This window comes from Zalophus californianus, chromosome 5 (assembly GCF_009762305.2).
Source record: "Zalophus californianus isolate mZalCal1 chromosome 5, mZalCal1.pri.v2, whole genome shotgun sequence".
NCBI classification, from domain to species: domain Eukaryota; kingdom Metazoa; phylum Chordata; class Mammalia; order Carnivora; family Otariidae; genus Zalophus; species Zalophus californianus.
This window is the reverse complement of record NC_045599.1, coordinates 120,477,689-120,498,475: the sequence shown is the minus strand read 5'-3', so window position 1 is coordinate 120,498,475 and position 20,787 is coordinate 120,477,689. Positions and strand designations below refer to the sequence as shown.

Below are 20,787 nucleotides of genomic sequence, written 5' to 3'. Positions count from 1 at the left end.
TACTACTTTTCAAATAATAAAGTATGGATTATCCTATTACAGGCTACATGTATCTGCTTGCCAAATTTTGGCTTTCATAGGAAATGGAATTAATAAAAATATATCTCTCATCTCCCACTCAAAAAAAAGTAGATAGTGCAAAGTTGGCAGTGGATACACTTTCAAACTGTTAATGACCAAAATTTTTAAATTATACTAATATTTTTGAACACTTACTTTATGCCAGGAACTGCATTAAGCACTTTTAAAATGCATCATTTCCTTTAATTATCACAACAGCCCCATGAGGTAGGCATTATTATTTAATGTCTATTTTACAGATAAAGAAGTGGAGGCAGGGGTGCCTGGGTGGTTCAGTCGTTAAGCGTCTGCCTTGGGCTCAGGTCATGATCCCAGAGTCCCGCATCGGGCTCCCTGCTCAGTGGGAAGCCTGGTCTCCCTCTCCCACTCCCCCTGCTTGTGTTCCCCCTCTCACTGTCTCTCTCTCTGTCAAATAAATAAATAAAATCTTTAAAAAATAAAAAGTGAAGGCAGCTATACTTAAAAACTTGCCCAGGATCATTCAGTTGATAAACAAAAGAGTTGGGGGCTTGAATCCACACAGAGTCTATGCCTGGAACCATTAAGTTACCAAGATAAAGCTTTGTAGGTGGGAGACCAGATCCATTAGCCGGCTCTGGACAGCAGAGACAGCATTATATTACTGCTTTCATCTCCATCACCTAGCACAGTCTCCTGGTACCTTATAAGCCTGCTTCCTAAGTTTTCTCGAATACATTTATATAGTTTATTATTTATTCAACGGTGCTGACTCACTGATCAAAACTTAAACCGAATGGGATTTATTCTTTGGTTGGGGAAAGAGTTAATAATATTAATAATTATGGATCTGGCAGCCACTGGGTGTTGAGTCCTGTCCTAGAGGAAATATCTAAGAAGCAGCAGATGCCGCAGGGAGCAAGGGCCAAGGAGGTAAGGGAGGAGAGGAGGTGGAACGCGGGTCGGGGCACAGGTGGGGCCAGGAGAAGGGCGGACCTGATGTTGGGGGAACTGGCTTCCGGGAGGGGACAGCCGTGTGGGGCGGACCGGCACCCGGAGGAGGAGGAGGTGTGGGAAACTGGGGGGAATCTTGAGGCGAGGCAAGTAAGCTCCAGACATTTTGTCGGTAGGTTCGAAATTCCCACTTGGCCCTTGGAAATTCTTTTTTTCAGTCCCCCTCACAGACTCCCAGCCCCTCCCCTCGCGCCCGGGGGTGCATAGCCCGCAGGGGAGCTGGGCTCCTCTGGCCCCCCGCACGCGAGCGGAGGGAGCAGCGCCCCGGGCTTCGCGACTGAGTGAATTCGCAGAGGGCAGCTGGGACACGGGAAGAGGGAAGAGGTTGCGAGCCCCTCCTCCGGCGGGCGGGGCGCACGCGGAGCTGGGCGGGGGGGAGGGAGAGGGTGAGGCCCGGATGCTAGTCTGCGGTGGGGGGGTGTGGGGAGGACGGGGAAGAAAATGGGGCTGTCACCCACGGGGGGGGGGGGGGGGTTGGTGCTGGGCCGCGGAGGTCACAAGTCAGTCTCTGCTTCTCACCAAAGGATTTGACAGGCACTGAATCACCAGCTTGTCACCTAGTTTCACGGGCAAGAAGGCCGTATATCCACCCCTATGATCGAGGAAATGGGGCGGGGGAGGGGGGTACTATGAAGACACCTAGAAATGGACCGGATGGCTTTTGAGCCTGTGTGACAGACAAAAGGGAAGGCATGCAGTAACAGCCAGTGGAACGTGAGCGGTGGTTTTATAAAGAAAAACATTCCCAAGAGTCTCATTAGAGGAAAGGAGTTGGGAGAAAAATCAAGCTGAAATTAAAATGAATTTAATTCAAGAGCTGGGATCTGAGACAGAACGGAAGTAAAACCTTTTTTATTTAAAATGTTAGGAACTAAAAAGAAAAAAGAAAGTTGGGAGGGAATATTTTGCATTAACTACTTCAGATTATCCTGTAGTTCTTTTAAAGAATAACAGTTTATCAAGTAGAGGTGATTTTTGAATTTTACCCCAAAAGGAATTTTGCTGGATTTATCACAGGTTGCTTTTACAATTATTCACCTGCCTTAAAGATCAAGTTGTAACTTTCTAAGGGATTTTATAGAGTTTTACTTGAAAATGTGATGGAGGATAATAATTCAATAAACTGAAAATATACAGCTAAAATTCTTTAATTTAAAAACCACTAGTAGTTGTTAATGTCATATAATATCAAAAAGAGAAAGGAAATGGGATTTCTTTGTGAAGTAACAAATTGTCAAGCAATGTTTGTTTTGATGTCCCTCATTTTAAAGAAGAATATGACCCCTAAAATTACCTTCAGTAATCACTTTAGGAATTTACTTACCTTTTACTTTGGACTAGCTACCACTACCACTTTCACACACCAGGCACTGGCACAGGCTCTTTCCTCAATCTAGAACGTCTAAATTTCAAATTTGTATTTTCTCCTTCCAATTTGCTTGTGAAAAGCCTAAAGACAAGTGTCTCATACTTTTAGATTGCATTAATCCTCATTCTTCTATACACTCTCCCATCCCCAAATGTAAATGCTTGCAGTTTTGCAAAAGTCAATTTCTTCATCCTGACTGGAGGAGTTTACCTCTGGAATTCTGCAGAATTTCTTATGATTGGTTCCATAGGACTAAAACAAACTCATTCTTCACTTCAGCAGTTAGCTGGCTAGACCCAAAGGAATTGTGGGGGCAGGGGATACAATTCAGTCCATGGCAATAGCACACCACCAGGAAATAGGGCAAAAAATATCAGTGGTGTGACAGTTAATAAACATTTTAAACATCTTAAATTGAGACTACCTATATTTAAAAGTCACACATCAGATTTAACAATACACCAGATTTTAGTGCTATCACACTGATGGCCAGGAGATGAGTCGAACATGGCATAGTTTTTTGTATAATAGGAACAAATAATTTCTACATGTGCACATAACATTGCACTAATTTTAGATTTGTTTAGAGAAAACTTGACTGGGGTGGCGTGGAGAGGACTGAGGAAGGCTTAATGCATTTAACTATTCTTAATAATGAGTATAACAAAAATTTTCTGAGTGTAATGGAGCTCAAGTAGGTGCTCTGTGGGTAGAATACAGAAACGTTAGTATTTGAATTATCGCCACTATTGTAGTGCTTTAGCATTTGCTTATTTCTTTCATCTGTTTCTCACCCTGTTTACTCTTCACTAGTTTAGACATGAATCAAAGCAGCGAAGAATGTATGAAAAATATCAGCAGTGTGAATCTTGACAAACTTATAAATGACTTCTCACAGATAGAAAAGGTATGTAAAGATATAAAACAGTTGTAGTATAAAAGGAAAAGTGAAACAGATTTTGTCAGTGGGAGGAGCTGGGAAAAAAGAAAAACGTAACAAAAAATAAACAAGGTAAAGATAATGGAAATATATTTTGCTAAGCCCTGTCTCATTTTTAAAATCCATATTTCAAATATATTTCATTTTGGATCATTTGTATTAATATATCAGAATGTTTCTGGTACAAGGAAACAGTTGATATACTTTGGCTAAAGTTAAAGGGAAAATACATACTTAAGTGTTCAAAATGTCCATAAACCCAGGAATGTTTTAGTAAAAATTGAAATAGATTCAATGCACAATGTCTTACCATTATGACTAACTGATATTTTTTTTTTACTTTTTCCTATTCTGTCCCTTTTCCTTCTCTTTTGCCTAAAAACAGATCCCTTTGAAGTCTTCCCCCCTCCCCCGTCCCCCGCCACCCCTCTAACTCTGGACAAATCACATGATAGACCAAACCCACAAGCATATATTAGGTGTTTTCCCCCTCGTCTGCCCTGGAGAAGAATAGGAATAGCTGTTGAGAAGATGTAGGTAGATAAATGAAAGATTTGGGGAGTGGGCTTCTGAAGCAAAGGTGGTAAGGGGAATAATACTTACCTCTATTTTCTCTCCTTATCATTCTTTCCTATTCCTTCTTTTCCTCTGCACAGGATAGGATGGCCATAATAAAAAAATATCATGATGATGGGTATTTTGAGGTAACATTATCAACCTTTTTAAAACAATGAACTTGAGTTTTCTTAACCAAGTGACTCTTACCAAAATAAGAGAGAATAGAGAAAGAAATAAGAAGCGCTGTTGGTGGGAGAGGAATTGGTGCAAAGTTTTTGGAGATTATTCAGATATATCTATCCTATCCTTAAATATTTTAAATAAGAAATATTAATTTTTATGCGATAATGGTATTGTGATTATATTAAGAATTTTATCTCTTAGAGATACATACAGATGGTGAGATTTATGGAGTTGCTTTGAGATAAATTCAGAAGCAGAGAGAATAGGGAAGTGGGTAGAGATATAGATGATACAATGAATTGAAGATTTCTGAAGCTGTTCCTAGGATATATGGCAGCTATTATACTAGGCACAAAGATACCAAAACGATATGTTTATTCATTGTTTGTAATAGCAAAAAACTGGAAACAACACAAATTCTCAAAAGGGAGACTAGTTAAATAAATTACAGGGACACGTGGGTGGCTCAGTTGGTTAAGCCACTGTCTTTGGCTGGGGTCATAATCTCGAGGTCCTGGGATCGAGCCCTGTGTCTCAGGCTTCCTGCTCCCTCCTTCTCCTCTTCCCCTGCTCATGCTCTCTCTCTCTCTCTCTCTCTCTCTCTCTCTCTCTCGTGAGGGCGCGTGCTCTGTCTCTCTCTTTCAAATAAATAAATAAAATCTTAAAATAAATAATACATAAGTAAATAAGTTACAGTGTACTCATAAATGAAACTCAATGGAAGTCTTTAAAAGAATGAAGTAGATCTATATGTGCTTATATGACGTAATCTCCAAGATAACATTCAAGTGGAACATCCAAGGTGCAAAACAGAGTATAATATAATCCTTTCCTATAGTTGTATAGTCATAAAATATCTTGGAAATATATATAAGGAATTTTTAACCATAGGACTGAGGGTTGGATAGTTGGAAAGAAGGGGATTCAAGTTAGGTCATATTTTGAATTTCATAACTCTTTATAACTGTTAATCTTTTAATTTTTCCCATGTTACTTTTTAAAATTAAAAATAAATTAGGAAGTTGACTTACATAAAATATATCCCAGAATTAATTATTAGAATTTTCAGTATTAAGTGGTCTGTATTTTCATTAGTCTTCATGTCATTAGGTAAAAAAAAAAAAAAAAAAATCGAAATAGTAGCATTGCTTTGGTAATAATATATATTATTTCTTCTACAGAAAATGATAGAAACCAGTGGGAAGAATAATATACTGGATATGCAGTTGGAAAAAACTAACTATTTGTTAAAAGTAATGCAAACAAAGGAGGTCTCAATTAAAGAAGGTTAGTTCTTTGCTGCCTGAAGAAATACTAATTCTAATGAAAGTATTTTTTGGTACAACAGTAATTAATATTATACCATACATTTGTAGAACATTTTAAATTCACATAGAACTTTCTGGGCTATCATTTCATTTTATCCTTACTAGAGCCCTGATAGACAGATAGGGTTGGTATTACTAAGCCACCTCAGTAATGAAGAAACAAAGGATGAAAGAAGTTAATCTGTCTGAGGCTGCTAAAGTAAGAAATGGCAAATCCAAGGCTCAATCCAGGCCTTCAAAACCATGGGAAAAATAACAGTTGAATTCCTACCTCACAATTACACCAAAAGAAATTTCAGATGGGTCAAAAATTTTCGTGCCAAAAATGGGCTGTTCTAGTCCAAAGCTCCCCCCTCACTTCCGGGACAGCCAGTCCACATATACCTCTCAGCTCCCAGCAGCCAGCTACCCTCCCAGCTGTGGCCCCGCTTTTGCTCTACCCTCCTCTGCCCACCTGCTGGCCTGCGGGGAGCCTGAGAGCCTGGGTTCTTTGCAGGGCAAGGTGCTGCTTTTGAGAACGTCTCCTTGCTTTGAGACACAATGGTCTGGGACAACACACAGATAAATGAGCTTCAGCTGCACCTCCAGTCCCAAAGCCTGGTAGTGCTTGGCTTCCCTGTGCAACCAGTTCAGGGCATCTGGAGAAGTCAAGAGAGCCTGAATTCCCTCAAGTTTACCTGGAACTTTGAGATGTTCCCAGGGTGTCCTGACAGTGTTCTTGTGCCTGACACTGAAACCCTGCTGTCCTTGGGCCCAGCTGTGCCTTAGGTGCCCCTGTTGCTTGGGGGTCACAGTGCTATTGGGGTAGAGGGGGTCATCCATGATGGAGTTTTCTCTAAATTTGCATGGAGGAATGCTTGCTGTTCAGGGGTGTCCCCAGGCTGGGCACTGATCCTGTTCATCCCAGCCACACTGTTCCCCGACCAACACTCCTCACCAGTAAGGTGCCCTGTTTCTGGAGGGGAAAACAGCAACAACGGCAACAAAACACATACACAGATATTCCCTTGCTATGTTAACTAAGAGGGCCTAAAAACAGCAACAGCCGCAGTAGCAACAAGAACCCAGATCTTGGTTTCCAATACTATTTTACAATAAAAGGAACCAGGGCTCCTTAGAGAATGGCTGATTCTAGGACCGAGGCAGGAAATATATTAAGATGAGCCTGAAGCGTCTTGCAGTACCAGAAAGCAGGAAAATGCTCAAAAAGATAAAACACTCCACAATGATGGGGGTATGTCAAAGGGATACAAGAGCCAACTGAAAGAGTTCTCAATGGCAAAGCTGAGACAATTTGGCCAACAAACTAAATAAAGTAATATTGGGTTGTAACCCAAAGTATATAATAAATATCTATGAGCCCATACTGATAAGAATAGATAAATAAATAAGGGAGAAGAGACATCTTTTCTGCAGAATTCCTGATAACTTATGTAAGTGGTGTTCCCTCAAAGAGGCAAATCAGAATGCCCCACTCATGAAGTGTGGGTTGTGTAGAGTGACTTTCTTCACTGTGTGAAATATACAGTATGGAAAACAGGGTGGTGGAGAGTAACTATACAGTGGAGAAACCTGACATGTGTCACTTAGGGCAAACGATCAAGGTCAACTTGATGCCACATTGATAGTATGTACCCTTGATATGGTGTGATGAAAATGGCACTTCACCTCTGTGATCTTCCCCCAAAAAACCCATAACCCCATCTAATCATGAGGTAAGCATCACACAAATCCCCGTAAAGGAACATTCCACAAAATACCTGACCAGCACTCTGCAAAACTGTCAAGGTCATCAAAAACAAGAAAACTATGAGAAACTATCACACCCAAGTGGACACGATGAGTAAATGTAATGTGGTATTGTGAATGGGATCCTGGAATAGAAAAAGAACATAAGGTAAAAACCAAGAAAACCTGAATAAAGCATAGATTCTAGTTAATAATGTATCAACATTGGTTCACTAATTATTACAGACATACCATACTAATGTTAGATGTTAATAGGGGAAACGGGGCATAGGATATTGGGCAATTCTCTATAATACCTTCCTGGTTTTTCAGGATATGTATTTAGTATAAAACCATACTAAAATATAAAGTTAAAGGTGAGAAAAAAATGAAACCACAGAAAAAAATAGAAGAGAATATGGGTTTTTGTGGGGGTTTTGTGTGTTTGTTTTTTAGACAGAGAAGACCTTTTCAAATGTGACATTCATCTGATTAAATAAATTATGGCATATTTATTTAATGAAATACTAAGCAGCTGATAAAAAGAATAAAGTAGCTCTCTATATGACATAGAATAATCTCCAAGATACGGTAAATGAAAGCAACAATGTTCACAACAGCATGCTATCATTTTTATAAAAATATCTTTGTGCACACAGAACACCCTCTCCCTTATGCATTTGTGTATCTCTGGAAAGATAAACAGCATCAGCCTCCTGGTAACAGTGCTTGCTTTGGGGGAAGGGAAACTGATTAGTCTGGGGGCAGAGATTAGAGAGATAATCATTTTTCACTATATTATTGTGTTTCATGTGTATTTATTATTTGAAAAAATAAACACTTTTTAAAAATCCAGTTCTACTTATTCTCAATCTAATGGCCTTTTCACTGGATAACACACAGCCGAAGTAAAAGAACTAGTGGGAATAACAGCTTATAGAGCCAAGTGTGTACTAGTTCAGTTAGGAAGAACAAACTACGTATATGATTGGCTTTCTTAAACAATAAAGAACGAGACCATGATATTGTATTTTCTACATTTGATACCAGATAAAGAATTTCTGTGCCAGTTCAAGATGATAGCAATATTAGTATTGAGGGCCAAGTGCTAAAAAAAAAAAAAAAAAAAAATCCTTTTCATACAGAATTGTATTCAACATTTCCAAGTGCTTTGTGAAGTAGATGTTAATGTTCAAATTGCTAGTTAATGGTAGAGCCTAAATTTGAGCTCAAAATAACCACTTATTTACTCAATTATCCAGTATAAGAAGTAGCTTAATATTCTGAACTCTAACTTTTAGAAGAATTGGATAGGATAGTATTAATTGTAAAATCCAACAGAAATGATGTGGGTAAAGGTATGCAAAGAGAATTAAAAGCCATTATTCTAAAATAATGAATGGTATTCCACCTTATGAACAATTTTTTTATTGAGCCAGTTTCCTTTGGGAAAAGAAGAAGTGTTGAGAGAGCCACCTCGTGTTCATTTTTGAAAATACACATTTTTTTAAAAAAATCAGTATACTTTCAGTTTCAGGGCTCTGTTTTCAATTTGCTGATTATAGTTGGCCCTTGAACAACACAGGTTTGAACTGCATGAATCCACTTATATGTGCATGCTTTTTCATAAATACAGTGCAATACTGGAAAGGTATTTTCTCTTCCTTGTGATTTTCCTAGTAGCATTTTCTTTTCCCTAGCCTTATTTTATTGTAATAATAAGGCTATAATACATAACACAAAATATGTGTTAATGCACTTTATGTGATCAGTAAGGTTCCGGCCAACCGTCAGCTATTAGTAAAGTTTTTGAACTTTTTTTTCTTTTTAAAGTAAACTCTACATCCAATCTGGGGCTCGAACTCACGACCCTGAGATCAAGAGTCACATGCTCTACAAACTGAGCCAGCCAGGTGCTCTGGTAGTTAAGTTTTTGAAGAGTCAAAAGTTACACTCCGATTTTTAACTGCACAGGAGTCAGCACCTCTGATCCCCAAGTTACTCAAGGGTCAACTGTACTGAGATAACTCTAGCTACCATATTTCATGAATTGCTGGATTTATTCCTCTAAAAGACACAAAGAGAAGTGATGGCAGAGTCTATGCCTCCTTAACTTTTTTTAAGATATTAAGTAACTCTATACTCATGGTGGGGCTCACACTTACAACCCTGAGATCAAGAGTCGCATGCTCCACCAACTGAGCCAGCAAGGCACTCCCTTAATTTTCTTTTTACTTTTCTTTTTTTTTAAGGATTTTATTTATTTATTTGAGAAAGAGAGTATGAGAGATAGCACGAGAGGGAAGAGGGTCAGAGGGAGAAGCAGACTCCCTGCCGAGCAGGGAGCCCGATGCGGGACTCGATCCCGGGACTCCAGGATCATGACCCGAGCCGAAGGCAGTCGCCCAACCAACTGAGCCACCCAGGCACTCCCTTAATTTTCTAATTGTAGCAACTGACATAGCAACATATGCAGTAGGCAATGTCAAATGTGATTTAACCATCATTCCATTACTGGGAAATACCAAAAGAGAAAAAAATGGAGGATGGTGGACACTTTGAGCGGATGGGAGGAATGGTAGAGGGGATACGCGGAGGAGTGAAAAACCACAATAGTAGAACCTGATATCTGCATAAAGCTTTTAACTTCTACAAAATACTTTCATTTGTTGAAGAAAGTACATGGAGACTCAGTTCAGGACCTCTAATTGAAAGACAGAGTTTTGCATTCTCCCCTCACAATATTGGTTCTTTCCTTTAGTCAATAAATAAAAATACTATCGAACACCTATGAAATAGTCACCATGTTAGGTGCAAGAAATATCAAAATTAATAAGATATGATCTTTACCTGAAAGAGTTCACCATCTAGTGGGAGAAGCCACAAATAACTAAAATGAAATGTGAGAAATGGAGAGAAGAGATATAAACAAATTGCTGAGAGGCAGAGGAGAGAAATAAAAAACAATAACAATCTTGAATATGTGTAAGTAAATTTAGAAAGTATTGTTTTCTCATTTGGTTGTCAGAACAGTCATATATATGAGAATAGTTTTATATGTGAGGGAGGATGGGTATTACCCATACTTGTATTTTGCAGATGGAGAATATAAAATTCAAATAGGGTGTCATAGCTAGAGAGTGAAAAAGGAAACTCTACTCTAGTCCCTCAGACTCCAAGTTTCATGGTTTCATCAGCATATCCTATAATTCCTGACGAAGTATTGAATAGAAGATTAACCGTAGGATTTGAAATGGGGAAAACCTATGTTTGAGTCCATACCTTCCATTTACTAACTCTGGAATCCTGGGCAAGTAACCAAACCTCTATGGATGACTGTCTCCCTTTGTAAAATCAGGCCAATAATACCAACCTCTCAGTATCATTGTGAATACTAATTGGGGTAATGTTTATAATGCACTTAACATAATGCCTGGCAGAATGAACACACAATAAATGGTATTATTATTATTATTATACCTAGATATCTTTTTATTATCAGATACAAATATGGTATTTAATATTTAACCATCAAAACAGATGCCCAACTAGAATGGAAGCCAGTCAGTATGCCATATTAGTACATATCCATCTGAATATCCATCTTGGGCCTCTAAAACTGAGTGAAAGAGAGTAAGACTCAATATTTATTAGTTGTTAAGCCAAGCACATAAAGGTGAAATTGTCCTACTAAAAAAAAAAAAAAAAAAGTTGAAATTGTCCTTAAACTTTAAAGTTTTTTTTAATTTTTTATTGTTATGTTAATCACCATACATCATTAGTTCTTGATATAGTGTTCCATGATTCATTGTTTGTGCATAACACCCAGTGCTCCACGCAGAACGTGCCCTCCTTAATACCCATCACCAGGCTAACCCATCCCCCCACCCCCCTCCCCTCTAGAACCCTCAGTTTGTTTTTCAGAGTCCGTCGTCTCTCATGGTTCCTCTCCCCCTCCGACTTTAAAGTTTTAATATTTTAAAGATATTAAGTTATTCTTTTGTGGGCTTTTCATCACTATATACTTAGCTAGTGTAATTGTAAACTTAAACTAATGCAGCCTGTGCCCCCGAAACTTCTAGTGAAAATGAAATAGCAATAACTATCAAAAAGAGTCTTTCTCTGACTCTGCCCTCTTTCCGGGGCCTCCAACCTACTCTTATTACTCTAGAAGACACTCCTGAGCTAGTCTTCTTTATGGTAGTAAGGTAGTTAAGTCATAGGCTTTATTGCTGGACTGGTGGGGTTCAGGTTGTAGCTCTACCACTTACTAGTTATACGTGTGACCTTGGGCAATTTACTAAACTTCTGTGTGTCCATTTCCTCACATGTAAAATGAGGCAACTACTAGGACCCACCTCATACGGTTAGGAGGGCTAACTTATTCAGTATTTGCAAAGCACTTAGAATAACAATTTAACATGTTCTTTTCAGGCCAGAGCTTTTCCACTTACCCCTTTCTTGCTTCAGTTTACTATAATATTGCCTGTCTATCGATCAATCACTCAAAAAATATTTATGGAGTGCCTGGTATGGACCACGACTTCTCTAAATACTAGGGAGAAATGGTGAACAAAACTGATATCTGGAACTTACAGCCAAGTGGACTGTTTGAATTACAGAAGTTTCCATCTCTATTGCTACCCACCAAAGGTTTAGCTATTACTAGTTATAACCAAGAGTATATTGAAAGCTTATATTCACATGACAGGGCATAAATGCTTGCAGTGAAGGCCCCCAGACATGTCCAAGTATACCTTCCCTCTAGAACAAATATTCCTAAAGCACATGGAGCTGGGGATCCCTCCAATGCTGTATTTATTGTGCATGGAAAGCTCATGACCAAATCCCAGAATGCGTTTGACTTGAAGGGTAATTAAAAGGTACTTATTATATTATTTACTTCGAGATAGCTGGTTGCTTTATTAAGATCTCATAATTGTCAATTAAGTATTTTATTTTAAGTCTTTCAACTTTGAGACAATAGTTCCAAAAAGGAAGCAAATAATTTTCAGATAAATATATCTTTCATATTTTAGAATGTGCTACTCTTCATAATATGATAAAAGGGCTACAACAGACCATTGAATCTCAACATGATTTGAAAGGTAAGTTAGAAAAAAAAATCTTTAAAAATATGTTATATTTGAGTACCTTTAAAAATAGAGTTTTTACATCACTGACAGTAAATTTCTTTTAATCTGGTCTTGTTAAATTCATCAGCTAATGGCAAAACTCCTTATTACCAAATCATACTTTCCTAAATTATTATGAAATAAGAAATACCACGATGAACAGGACAATTCAGTCTTATTCTGACAGGGACATCAGGGATGTTTTATAATCAATCATAATAATTGTCTTTATTATTTTCAAAAGTTTAGAAATATATTTATTCTTGGGAGTACTTTTGGTCTTTAAAGACTGTGATTCAGTTTTGAAGGGTAGTCATTTACCGGTAGTTATATGATGAAGATACTATTCAAACTGCAGTGATAGTTTGCTATTTAATTTTTTATCATAAATGAGGCTATGTTTGTGTAAATGAAGCCAACATCTTCAGCTTACCTTATTTTTGCTAGTCATGCTAACCCAATGTGCCTGTTCATTAACAAAATGGACAAAGCAACAAAGTGTTTTGTCCTGTTCTGATTTAGCTACAGTGCAGTGTTTATGGGATTTTCCTCTACTATATTGGAGATTAGATGAAATTGCCTTCAAAGTCCCTCCCAATATAAGACTCACATCAATTAAGAATTTTTCATTTTAGTCCTCTATTTTTATGATAAAGAAAGTACTTTATATATGGAAGGGAAGCATAATAATGATCTTACACACCATTTATTTGCTTTGGCATATTATTCCTTATTGTCTTTATAATGTTCTTTTTTTTAAGATTTTATTTATTCACTTGAGAGAGGGAGAGAGTGCACAAGCAGGGGGAGAAGCAGAGGGAGAGGAAGAAGCAGACTCCCCACTGAGCGGGGAGCCTGATGTGGGACTCAATCCCAGGAACCTGGGATCACGACCTGAGTCGAAGGCAGTTGCTTAACCAACTGAGCTACCCAGACAGCCCTGTCTTTATAATGTTCTAATTGAGATTTATCCTTAAGAATTACCATTAGTTCTTACTCCCCACCCCATTGTTTTACCTTAAAATATTTTTTCAAGGGTTGATTAAACAAATATAAAAATTATATTAGCAGACTTCACGTTTACACTGTCAAACAGCATCTGCAGTACAGAAAGGATTCATTTTCCTGGCAATACACCACTAAAAGCTGTTCCGGAGATCAAGGAGGGTAATAAATGGGAAACAACACCATCTCCAATGCCTTTTCTTTTGGCTGAGTCCTGCAGACTTCTGATCCCCTTATGTCCCATAGATTTTCACTTTTCTTGGCTCTAGCAGTCTGCTCACTTTTTTCACATTTGAATCCCATCCCACACCTGGTTTGGGCTTTCATTTTCCCATCTCAATGCTGATGGTTCAAAACAACTTTTCCCTTCTCTGTGACTAAATACACCTAAATTGTGGGTGTTCATAATCCTTAGAGTTCTCTTATTCTAGGATTCAAATGGTAAATGGTATTTAACTGTTCCCAGGATTTGTTCAAATAAAACATCTACCAGAAATTAAAGTTATTTTGAAGCCCCAGAAAGGTAATGTTTAATATATTCATTACTGAATTATAATTATTTTTTGTAAAAAAGATACCAAATATTGACCAATAGTCAAGGATACAATCTTTTCACAGACATAATTGCCTGTCTTTGAAGTAATGTATGTTTGGAGTTTAGAGCATGGACATGGGTCTTTAGAAATAGAGTATGATTCATCACAATATATCAAATGATAGGGATTTTTCCTATATTATATTACTGTATATTATCTTACATGCTAGTTTAGGAGAACCCCCATAATTCATTGTATGAAAGATAGTGTCATTCTGACATCTAACTTATGGTTAGTTACTACCAGGGCAAAGAAAACAAGATTCAGAGATTTTTGTTCATTAGAAGAGGACTCAGGAATTTAAGAATTCAAACACATGGGCAGGGTGTCATGGAGAAGAGAGACACATGAAATCAGCTGCAAACACAGAGCACTTCTAAAATCAGTAGAATTCAAGCTTATTTTTGCCAATTATCTCTAGATAATTTCTTGCAATTTAATATTGCTTTTTTTCCCTGTCTGAACTAAACCTGAGTAACTTGAATTTATTTAGGCCCTTATACTCTATCAGGGTAGGTTTCCAGAAGGACACTGTTATGTATAGTACAACTTTACTTTACAAAATCAATCAATCATAGTAAGCAAAATGATAATCAAAATTGATCACTGATTAGAATGTTTTTAAAAGGACAATAACACATGGTTGAGTGTATTCTATAAAAGAATTATCTAAGAAAGTAAGCTAATCAATGATTAGTTTACTCCTAAAGAAAACAGCATTGCTCAATTTAAAAGTAGTTTGAGGGGTGCCTGGGTGGCTCAGTCATTAAGCATCTGCCTTCAGCTCAGGTCATGATCCCCAGGGTCCTGGGATCGAGGCCCGCATTGGGCTCCCTGCTCAGCGGGAAGCCTGCTTCTCCCTCTCCCACTCCCCCTGCTTGCGTTCCCTCTCTCACTGTGTCTCTCTCTGTCAAATAAATAAGATCTTTAAAATAAATAAATAAATAAATAATAAAAGTAGTTTGAAAAATGTAGAAATACTTCTTTCAGCATACAATAACTTAACATGTTAGCTTCTATAATATCCTTGGAAAAATGCTACATTCATATAAGCACATTCCCCATATGGAGAAATGATCTGCTATGAGTATATACTTCAGAATCTTCATTATTTAAAAATTGCCTCTGCCCAAAAGAAATTTACTAAAGGCACATTAAAAGAAAGCTAAGAACAAAACCCATAAACAAGGCTAACTACATAATTTGCAGGACCCCACACAAAAATGAAAATGTGGGGCCCAATGTGCCAAAGGTAGGGAAAAGTAACATTAAATTCTAAAATATAGAGCTTTTTTCTTTCTTCTGTGGTCTCTCTCAATTTGCCAGGGTTTTATACTTTTGTTAATGTTTCTTTAAGTAAAAAAGAATAAAAATTTTTAGTTAGGAACATAAATATGTTAGGAACATAAACATTTTAGTTAGGAACATAAACATTCATCTTTATATTGTATAAGCCAGTTTTGAATTCAAAGATACACAATACACAAAAGTACCCAATTAATACTTCATAGCTTGTACATGCATATCTGTTTCATTCTTGCCACAATAGTGAAAATGCTGCACAAAACTACCTAAACCATTTATTATTCATTTTACTTCTTGATACCTGCACATTCTACCAATACTCTCTACCTTCACTTCCTGATGAACAAAGAAGGACTAAGAGGAAAAGAAACTGTGAATTTTCCTATCCTTCTCTTTCCTTTTATGTCATCCTCTTTAACATAATTAGATGTTTAAGAGAGGGAAATAACAGAATTGAGAAAGGATATGATAGAGTTGCATGGTCATTCATGTTTCTTAGAATGCTATTTCTTTCTTTCTGAATTTGAAGCAAGTTCTAGTTCAAAAGAAAATAAGGACCCTTGCTTACCTAGTTGTAAATGGAACATGTTCATCTTGTACTTGTACCTTTGAGTTTTGCTGAGCTCCCAGGCATCCTAAGTCCACTAGAATTCTGTGCTCATGGGGCATTGCAAATGAGGTGTATGAATATAGTGGCAAGGAGGAGTGGACATAGTTATGGCTCTTACTTTCTCTGCTCGCATGCATGCTGCATTGTCCAACTGGAATTTACTTAAAAATGTAAGTGCAAAGACAAAATTAGTAAGAAGTTCAAAGACAGAATTATCAAGAATGTGCAGACATTGAAGGCAGAAGCAAGGACAGCACCCTTCTGAGTGCAGGGTCCCATGCAGCTGCACAGATCACACACCCATAGCGCTAGCCCTGCCAATGAATAAGAAGAGAGTTAGGAAAATACTTGGGTCAGAAGCCTAATCTAGAGGTAGTTGCTTCAATATAGCACAAAAGTTAACTCTAAATCTTCTAGAAACCAAGGCAAAACAAAATAAGACAAAGAACAATGCAGTTATATAACTATTAATTTCCAATTAAAAATAATAAAATAAAAACATTCAGTTAATTAAAAGACAAAAACTTTTCCAGGATCTGAGTAAATGCTGCTGGAGGACAGTTCCAGTTTAAATCAACACAGCCTTTATTCAGGCAACCATGTAAGGAAACTTAATGTAAAACTATCTAGCTCATTACGGAATGAAATTATTACAAAGCTATGCAATCCAATCATCAATGATATTTTTTAAAAAGCCAACTCACTGTAATTGTATAATGAATACAAAGACAGTGTACACTTAAGGACCTCCCAGTTCAATACCAAAGGAGAATAACTGATTTTAGAAAAATATATCACAAAATTATTGGAGTCCAAGAGAATAAAATGAATTTTGCCTAGGCCAGAGAAAGATTATTTGTCAAATATCAGGACCAGGCAGACTCTACAATGATGCAAAATGCTGTTGGAATTTATAGATACTCCAGCCAGAGCAGCCTTACACCTTAAAGAAGTGGCCAGAGTGGGAACCTGTGTTTGGAAATCTAACGTAGGGGCACCTGGGTGGCTCAGTTGGTTAAGTGTCTGCCTTCGGCTCAGGTCATGATCCCAGTGTCCCGGGATCGAGTCCCATATCGGGCTCCCTGCTCAGTGGAGAGCCTGCTTCTCCCTCTGTCCTTCACCCAGCTTGTGCTATCTCACTCTGGTAGGATGATGAAAAAACAACAGTGCCAACGATAATCATGTTGCTTGTACTACAAATGAAAGCCAACATAGAGCCAACTGAAATGTAATATAAAGTATTAAGGAAGTTAGCTACATCTTCAGTAGGGGGCTTTAGGTCACAGATGAGTTCTGTGGTTCTATTTAGCAAAATCATAGACGTGCCTAAGTCAGATAAGATGCAAGTAGTTTAACATTTAGATGGGTTGATCAGTTTTTCTGGAAGAGGGAAGATTTCTTATCATTAAAATGTCAGTTGTCCTCAAGTTAATATACACATTTAGTGCCATTTTAATTAAAATTCTCAATTGGGGATGGGAGAGATTGTATAAAATAATCTTAAAGCTCATTTGACAGAAGAAACAAATAAGAAAACTGAAAAATAAGAAGAATGTGGAGGAGGGAGAGTTTTGTTACCAGGTAACAACATGCCCCAAAACTGCTGTAATGAAATCAATATGGTATTGGCATAAAAACTGAAAAAGACATCCCCAGAAAGAATAGAGAACTAGATTCTAGAAACAGGCCCCAATATTTGTCAGTGTAATATATGACACAAGAAATATTTCAATTTATTGGAAAAAGAATGGCATTTTAACATATGGTACTAGCACAACTAGCTTTCCATCTGGAAGAAAAGAAAGTTGGACTCTTTCCCACCACATTAAAAATAAATTCCAGATGGATAAAGCTGTGGTGTAAAAAAGAACAATAAAAAGTTAAAAGAAAATTCAGGATATAACATTAGCTGTCTGCAGGATACAACCTGGAGCCGTGGGGTGTCCTCTTAACCAATCTGAAAACCTCAGATACTATATAAAGAGAAAAAAAAAAGACCAAACTTTCTTAATAACAATACAATAAAAGTACACAACAGAGGTGCCTGGGTGGCATAGTCAGTTAAGCCTCCAACTCTTGGTTTCAGCTCAGGTCATGATCTCATGGTCTTGAGATCAAGCCCGCCATCGGGCTCTGTACAGAGCATGCAGTCTGCTTGAGCTTCTCTTGACTTCTCCCTCTGCCCCTCCCCTCTGCTATCTCTCTCTCTCTCTAAAATAAGTAAATCTTTTTTTAAAAAAAAAAGGGAGAAACAAAAATAAAACAACTTACATGTTATTTTGTCACACAAAAGTAAGAAAACAACAAGTAATTTATTCAAAAAAGTGTTTTCAAGTACCAGTGTAGTTTTTTTTTATTTTTTATTTAAATTCAACTTAGATAACATATAGTATATTATTAGTTTCAGGGATAGAATTTAGGGATTCATCAGTTGCATATAACACCTAGTGCTCATTACATCAAGTGCCCCCCTATTGCCCATCTCCCAATTGCCTCACCCCCCACCTCCCCTCCAGCAACCCTTCAGTTGAGAGTCTCTTATGGTTTGCCTCCGTCTCTGTTTTCATCTTATTTTTCTTTTCCTTCCCCTATATAATTTATATCTACAATATACAACAAGCTCTATAAATTGACCAGCAGGGATAAAAAAGAATTTTTAAATGGGTAAAAGATATGAATAAAATTATGGAAATGTGTATGTGTATGCATATGTATGATCCAGAGGTTAAGTGCAAGGGGAAAAGCTGATAAGGAAACACAATTACACCAGGGGTGTGGGAGTAGGAGAAAGAAGGAGAAAAAAAGAGGGAGAGGAAGAAGGCAGAAAGAAAATGAAAGAAAGAGAAGGGAAGAGTGTCCTAAAAGTAGCTCAGAGTGTTTGATATGATCCTATTTATTTAAAATTATAAAAATGTATGTAGATATATGCATAAAAATTGCAGACTTGAAGGAATGTCCATTTTTAGGAAATGTTTTTTGCAAAGTAATATATATAGTATAATTTTATATTGGTAAAAATAAATAAAACCAGTACAAATGTGTGATATGTTTATAAATAATTATATAAGCTGGGAGAAAAGTAGGGAAGAAATACAGATCAGGTTGCTAACATTGATAACTTCGGTGAAATAAGTGGTCAGGGAAGGTGTGTAGAGATGATTAGCTTCCCTTTACAGATGCTTCACTTACTAAGACAAGCAAGTATACTTTTATAAATTAGAAAACATCAAATACCTTTTCTTTCATCTTTCAGTAATGAATGCTACAGCATTTCTAATAGATACATGAGGTATTAGTTGCCTAGTTAGCACAAAGTTTTTTAGGCAGCTCCCAGCCCTTAATTACTGTGACAAAAACAAAACAAAACAAAACAAAACAAAAATAAAACAAACAAAAACAAATATCTGCTTTTCCTTAAAACACCTAGAAGTTAACAAGAATGAGTAGAGAACCTGTCAAGCACTGCTCTTTCTTCATCATCTGGTGTCAGGAGATGGCTTTTGGTTATATATAAAAAGATGTTGACTATGGTAGGTCTGAAACAGTAGGGCAAATTAAAGATGCAAAACCATATTTTAATACATTTCATTTCATTGTTTAAGTTTTACATGAAAATACATTAAGTAAATATAACTATGCTCTCAATAATGTTTCTGTAGGATAAAACCTTCCTCCCTTTTTAGCTTAGATATCTAGCTTAGAATATCATTTATCTTCTCTTTTGGGAATGGTTTTATTTTCCTTACCTTTTCTAACACCAGTTAGACTAATCCTCAAAGATGGATCAATCCAACCATACATCTGCTTACTTATAATACTACAGTTACTGAAGGTTACTGGTAAAAAATCATACATTACAGACCCACATTAATTTATAAATCTCAGTTTCAATTATACCCTTCATTTATCCTCGCTTTTCAAACTTTTCACCTTCAAACCAACTTTAAATCTGTTTCTTTCTCTTTGAACTTATTTTACTTTCTATTTCACTGAAAAAAAAATGAAAGCTGTCAGACATAAACTACCTCGTTCTTTTTTATAGATTTTTATTTATTTGAGGGAGAGAGAGAACATGAGGTGGGGGGAGGAGCAGAGGGAGAAGCAGACTCCCCACTGAGCAGGAAGCCCGATGATCTCCGATGATTCCGATCCATCCAGGGATTCCAGGATCACGACCTGAGCTGAAGGCAGACGCTTAATGCTGGGAAAATACTAGGGTCTCCTAAAAAGGCAAACTTAAAAAATTCCACACATAAAATGGCCTAAATATCATTAATAATTACATTCTCCATAATCTTTTATCCAAAAACTTCAAAGCTATCAATCTCTTTCGGTGCTTTGAATGAGCAATCAAAATAGTCCCATTTATTCAAGTTTAAAACTAAATTTCCCCTTTCTCAATATGGAAGCATAGACGGAATAGACGATAAAAGTTATTTCATCCAACATCGTGAGCCTACAGATATGGAAATCATCTATAACACAATCTCATAAACTACCTAAATCTTATAACCTACTACCTCTTCTTCCCACCGCACCCTTTCTAAAGATATACATACCTGGACATAGCCTTACTACCTTCCTCCTTCACTTAAAAAAAAGAAAATCCTTCCTATCCAAAGTTAATTCCTCCACTTGGGTTTAACTCTTATCTCTCTTCTGGAGTATTGCGTCTTCAATTGTCCCTTCTTCTCTGTCTTTTATTTCTCTCTTTCTGCTGTCCATTCCTTCAGCATTTAAACAACTCAGATCTCTCCCATCTCTTAAACAAACAAGAAAACAATGTTTCCTTGACTTTGGATTTATTCCCTCCAGTTGCCCTCACTCTTTCCTTTTACAATCAAACCTCAAAGGAATGGCCTGTACTCACTATCCATTTCCTCATCTTCACGTAGTCCTCATCGTCACGTAGTCTTCAACTTAAAATAATTGGGCATTTCCCAAAGTTTTCAGATTTGAAGTGCTTTCGCTTGATCT

General features: G+C 37.2%; 1 protein-coding gene across 6 annotated transcripts in view; it reads left to right on the top strand.

Annotated features, from left to right (window-relative positions):
- The first annotated feature begins 947 nt into the window (after positions 1 to 947).
- The window catches only part of CCDC152 (coiled-coil domain containing 152), a 30,167-nt gene continuing 10,327 nt past the window's right edge, over positions 948 to 20,787 (top strand). For 3 of the 6 annotated variants that reach the window (XM_027604623.1, XM_027604617.1, XM_027604622.1), the window contains exons 1-4: positions 1,083 to 1,165; positions 3,236 to 3,329; positions 5,285 to 5,390; positions 12,199 to 12,267. In XM_027604623.1, coding sequence (XP_027460424.1) covers positions 3,243 to 3,329; positions 5,285 to 5,390; positions 12,199 to 12,267 — 262 coding nt within the window. In that variant the 5' untranslated portion in view covers positions 1,083 to 1,165; positions 3,236 to 3,242. Of the gene's footprint in view, positions 973 to 1,082; positions 1,166 to 3,235; positions 3,330 to 5,284; positions 5,391 to 12,198; positions 12,268 to 20,787 lie in introns of those variants that run through there. The other 3 variants (XM_027604621.1, XM_027604619.1, XM_027604618.1) reach the window with 3 other exon arrangements.